Source organism: Diadema antillarum, unplaced genomic scaffold, assembly GCF_040938485.1.
Source record: "Diadema antillarum isolate AM-2024a unplaced genomic scaffold, OU_Dant_1.0 seq00002068_RagTag, whole genome shotgun sequence".
In the NCBI taxonomy this organism is placed as follows: Eukaryota; Metazoa; Echinodermata; class Echinoidea; order Diadematoida; family Diadematidae; genus Diadema; species Diadema antillarum.
This window is the reverse complement of record NW_027272715.1, coordinates 207,501-213,197: the sequence shown is the minus strand read 5'-3', so window position 1 is coordinate 213,197 and position 5,697 is coordinate 207,501. Positions and strand designations below refer to the sequence as shown.

General features: G+C 41.5%; 1 protein-coding gene across 1 annotated transcript; it reads right to left on the bottom strand.

Moving 5' to 3' along the window:
• Positions 1-559: 559 nt before the first annotated feature.
• LOC139713796 (uncharacterized) lies at positions 560-4,491 on the bottom strand. Its single transcript, XM_071625499.1, has 2 exons — positions 4,355-4,491; positions 560-2,115 (listed from the first exon to the last, which is right to left on the bottom strand). The coding sequence occupies exon 2, from the start codon at positions 2,088-2,090 to the stop codon at positions 1,365-1,367; it is 726 nt and encodes a 241-aa protein (XP_071481600.1). The 5' UTR covers positions 2,091-2,115; positions 4,355-4,491; the 3' UTR covers positions 560-1,364.
• Between the last annotated feature and the right edge of the window lie 1,206 nt (positions 4,492-5,697).

The window sequence follows — 5,697 nt, the reverse complement described above, 5'->3', positions numbered from 1 at the left end:
TGAGGGTATTGTTTTCATTTGTTTTGGAATTCCTAGGTACATTCTCAAATTCACTACTCAGATTGGGACTACACTGTACTCCCTTTTACTCCAGAGTGGTCTTGTCTTTTGTTACAATTCAGAACATTCAAGTTGTAAATGTATTCAATTACTTTTTGCACTGATCATATTTTATAAAGATCTGTAGAATCAGTCTTGATCAATCCGTCAGTCTCCAAAAAGTTTCTAAAATTTTCTTTTGGTTATTAAACCAGTCTCTGAAAATGAGCAAGCAGCTATTCAACTGACTTGTAATGGAGTCCTAGTCACAGGTCTCCTATGTAGAGACTTGTAGAGTCTGGTACAGAACCATATTCAAGATTTGCAATGTGATTAGAATACAAAGTCTCATCTTGCACACATACAGGAGAGCGATGGTACAGATGATATCGAGTTTGTACATTGTAGCTTGTTGTACTTGGCACTCATATGACAACAAATGAGGAAGTAGAACTCACACTTGAGACGATCATTTACAAACAGAGTTGTCCTTGCTGTGAATCATTTAGTGTCTGCCTATAATGCATGACACATTGTACTACAACTTGTAGGTGTCAATTGGGGATTCTCCCTTGCTGGGGTTCATATCCCTTTTGCTTTTTAGGTGGTTAGTCTAACACCAATTCTATCTATTTATAGCTGCAATTTATTGAAAATAACATCTCTACCACCACAAATCAAAGGATCTCAAGAAATCTCCTTCATGTTTGTAAGAGTGATTGACCATGTAACAGTTGGAGCCCAAAGAAAAAAAATCATATTGTATTGATGTTACGCAGAAAACTAACTGTCGAGCATATGGCAGTGAATAGGCCTATATTTTGTACTTGGTTGACTCATCTTGAGTTTTATGTTACATGTTTGTGGCATTAAATTCTTGTAATTATGTCAAATTTATGATAGCTTCACTTTCATTCAGTAAAGAGACGGAAACAAGTAGTAGAAGACATTGGTGTTAAATGTGTGACTAGTCAAAAATTGGTTCAACTGTAACATAAACAATACATTTAATACATCTACAGTAAATTTCAATTCTTTGTGCAACTGCTACATGTACAGTACCAACCTGAGTGACGGATTCTGTTCATCTTCCATTTTCCCCTCTCTCTCTTCTCCACCTACTCCTCCATCCTTTTCTTCTTACCTTCCAGCACTCGGCAAATAGTTGCGCAACGTTTGGCACAGATGACAAATCCACTCATTAAAGACATTCATATACAATGTATGTGAATATAAATATACATATTATCATATATATTAATATGAATAATAAACTTTTGATTACATCACTTTACCACAACAACGGTGACAAGATTATACGACATTCAAAGATGGGTACTCACCTTGGGAGGTGTATAAAAGTCCAGGACATATCCTTCGCTTCCTTTCATCAACACAAGCTTAGTCCGTTCCCACTTCTGTCTTCCCTGGTTATCCTCCCCACTCAAGTAATTCACGATCCCTTCCCTCACGATGTCCCTCGGATTGTACCGGTCCCGCTCGCGCTCCTTTTCCTGCTGCGGCCAGAAGCGCCGCCGAATGTTGTTGCGGACGTTGCGGAAGGAGAGCTTGCGGCCGACATCGCGCCCGACCAGCGAGAAGGGGCGGTCTCCGCCGGCGGACACTTGGCTATCACGATGGTTGTGATGGTGGATATCCTCGCTGCTGTTCGTTCCGACGCTGGGTGCCCGCTCCAAGGACGTGTTGGCAGACTCCTGGCTCTCGGATTGCATTCCGTTCAATTGCGCGTTCGCAGCATTGTCATTTTCCGCACTTATAATACTTTCGGGGAGATTCCCAGAATGAAAGCCCCTCCTCACTTCCGCTTCAAAGTGTTCCATGAAATGCTCGGTGAAGCGCTGGGCAAACCTGGTTGGATTGTCCATGGGCGCTGGCTCGGAGACCTGGGATCGGGTGGCTGCTGAGTTTGCCACCGCAGCGGCATACTGTCGGTAGTTCCGAGAAAAGATGACAGCAGCCCGGTGCGCTTCCGTTTCGCAGAACTCAGTCCAGCTCTGTGATTCCATGCTGGGAGTGGTCTTAGTGAGCATTTGGGAAAGACGCTTTGAACATCACCTGTACATACCAAAGATAAGTTAGGATGACTTGAACAAGAAAAACTCATGTGACATATCACTTTTAATTATCATTTGGTACAACCTGTCTTTCCAACAAGGAATGCAACTTTCTGTGCGGTTACATGCATACAGTGAATTCCTTGTAAGATCACTTCATTGATTTCTCCCTAGATACATGTACAGCTCTTGGTCATGGCATCCTCTTTTCACATTTCATTTTTTACCTGAATTCTCCAGAGTGATACCAACGACATATCCCCCATCAAAGCATGTTTGCAAGTTTGATGTTATTGTGAACACTATCATCTTGAGTTTTATCATGTTCCAATGTAAAACCAGAAATAGTATTAAGCAAAAAACAACACACAAAACAAAACAAAAACACTTCGAAGTGGCATCTATGTGTACAGTGCACATTTTGTTGTATGATGCTCTGTCTGATGAACACCTTTGAGGCACAGGCAGTACTGACATCATCTATATTTTGCCTAATTTCTCTTTTTGTAAGAGTGTCCTGTCCATGTCATTTACCCCGTTCCATACTGAATTCTGAAATCCCCATACAGGCCGCCAGGTTCCTGTATGGAATGGGTTAATGCACCAAGTCCTTTTCCTTATTTTGCACAACGTAGCTCTGCCATAATGTCTCACTCACAGTTCATAGGTGGATGACTTTACTGATGCCCTGATCATTCTGGGGTTTTTTTCACCTTATATCTGATCATGCATCTATATCAAAACAACTACAACAACAATGATTTTGTTTGACTACATTGTAGTTCAAAATCTTAACTCAATTTTGTCTTTGCTACAACCTTGGTAGCTGGTTCAGTCCTTAACCTACTGATTTAATAATGATAGAAGATATTAAGGTGTAAACAAAAGTCTATTTGTGACCCTACATCACAAAACCAACAAAAAGTTGCTAGACATGGATTTTAAATCAAGGGCAGATTCTGAAAGAGCAGACTCTAAGCTTTAAATTGATGTCAACTCAATTCAAATGGACTCCCCTAACCTATCTAAATACTGGAAAGAAAGCACACACACTCTGGAAAAGTGTGAACTGAAAAAGAGGCTCTGAAGTACTCTACAGGGTCTATTCAAGTGCTTAATCTTTACCAAGCCATGCTAGCTGTGGGATGAAAGGGACAAAACACAGGATGTAAACCACTGGAGCAATAACAATGAAGGGATAATCAGATTAAGCTGAAATTGAGTATATTCTATTAACACATTCTGTCCATGATCAATGCCAACTTTCAAAGCAGTAGCATCATCCTGTCAAAAGTTATTAGACTTGAAAGTGAAGAGTGTGCAAAGGATTTTGAGAAATGAAAAGGGGCCTCTAAGACATACCTGATCATTTATACACAGTACTTTCCCTCAAAAAAGGGTTGTAGAAAAACTGCTGAAAACAAACTTTCCCATTCATGTTATGAACCCAAACTTAAGAATATTAAAAAATGTAGGATAGCTCTTTCAGAAAATATGAAAAACTCAAGATTGACTCGGTTGACCCAATTCACTTTTGAGTCCTCAAATAAAATCAAGGGGTGTGACTTTTTGTTTTTATACTGCAAGGTCACATTTATTCAGTTTGTATTGAATTGCAATGAAGCCAAGCCTTAACTAGATATCTACAACCAGTTGACTACATGATAACAGACTATTCATGGGCTACACAACACTGCAAAGCATATCTAGGCAAAGGGAAGTTATCAAACCTTCCATCTAGAAAGACCCCCATCACAATTATTCATGATATTAGCTTCTATTCTACAGCTGTATATGCTGTCCCGTATATGCATAGACAATACATGTTACTGGTACGTATTTGAGGTATTTGACATTGCATTGTGCATGCATGTAGTAATGTACATACTGTACACACCTATGGACAATGGCAATGCATACATATGGCATGCACAGTGTTTTAAAATAGATCTGCTTACATATGATACGGACCAAAACTAGAGCATTATCACGTCATTGTAACTACACTATTCATTGTGCTATTGCATTACAGTAGATTACAAATGACAGACTAGATGGTGCTAAACTACTGTTAAACATATATTATTATTTCTCTAACACCTTGAACACGTTAGACTCTGCTCCAACACTTGTCCAGTCCTATAAAACTTAAAAGTCAAAACAAATAAATCAAGCACTGAAGCAGATGTGTACTCTGAACTGAATACTGCAGCATGTCCAGTGAATTAGCGTCGACCCACCTGATATATGGCTGCACAGCCCAAATATTCGCTGGTGGGTGAGTTTTAATGCTGAAAGTACAGAGTGTGTCTTTGCTGGCTTGTGCTAAATCGTGCCCTGTCCAAAGGAGCTCGGAGCGGAGGAACAGGCAGTGTGTGAGAGTGGAGCAACGGGGCCGGGGAGGGTGCGGGGCGGCCGGTTCCCCTCTATCGTACGGCTGGCGATCGCCGATGAAAAACCAACTCGGCTGACGACATGGCGCTACACAGACGCCTGGCTGGATATCACAGCGAAATACTCACTAAATAGTCTATCATCTACCAGTAATTTGATTTACAAGGATCGATCACTTGTTGTACCGGTACACCATACTTTCATGAAGGACTGGACTGATTTTACCACAGATTATAATCTCACAGTCTGGATGACGATGGCTGTATCACGATGCGGTGGTAGGCTATGGCAAATCCGTGCATCCATTCACTGAATTGAAACCAAGTGAAACTGAAACGCATTGCACAATGCTTCGATTGATGACGGGCTAGGTTTGGCATAAAATGATACGCAGATGGACAAATCAGAATCAACTCTTTGCCGTGAGAAAATCCAGGGATGTTCACATCCTCTCAGTCATCCTGTGCCCTCAAACGAACAAATAGCACCCTATTCACGCACTGAAAATGAACAAATGTGGCGATGTGTCCAAGCGTTTTTACCGTTTCGGGGTTTCTGTTTCCGCGATCTGCAACGCACGCTTCTTACAGGTATACAGCATGCACACTACGGGACTTCACTGCAACTGCTAGCTACCAATGTACCATACAATCTAGCTAGCTACATTGTAGCTGCGGGCTAGTTTCCGTCACTGCACTTTCCTAGATCCTGCCCTCTTTTCCCAACGCTCCGCTCAGCTGACTTCTCATAGCATTGACCCAGCGGCCTTGCACGCGTGCATTCCATTCCAGTCTAAATACAATAGGGAGAAAAACACGTAATAACTCATATCGCGTCGGGGTTGGGCCTGCCTGTAAACTGTGACACAGGTTCCGCGAAACCTCGGTTCGTCATAAGTAGGCTACTGGATGGAAGAGGCAAGATTAGAAGGATGTATGTGAACTTTGCCAGAGAAAAACCACAATTGACTTCCTCCGAAGACACGTTGGAGGGTGATCCCACAGGTGGGTGATCCCGCGTTGCCCTCCCAAATCAAGCTATCACATTTATATAGGGCTGAACACTCTTGAACGAGAGAGCTGTCTTGCCAATGAACTTCATAAAAAAATTTAAAAAAAAACTTCACTCAGGGCGGAGTAATAACTATAATAGTTTCGAAACTTTGACGAAAGCTGTGGAGTGCGTTGAG

What these genes read in the sequence shown, in the direction of transcription:
- LOC139713796 (XM_071625499.1), bottom strand. Translation starts at nt 2,090, where the DNA reads ATGCTCACTAAGACCACTCCCAGCATGGAATCACAGAGCTGGACTGAG.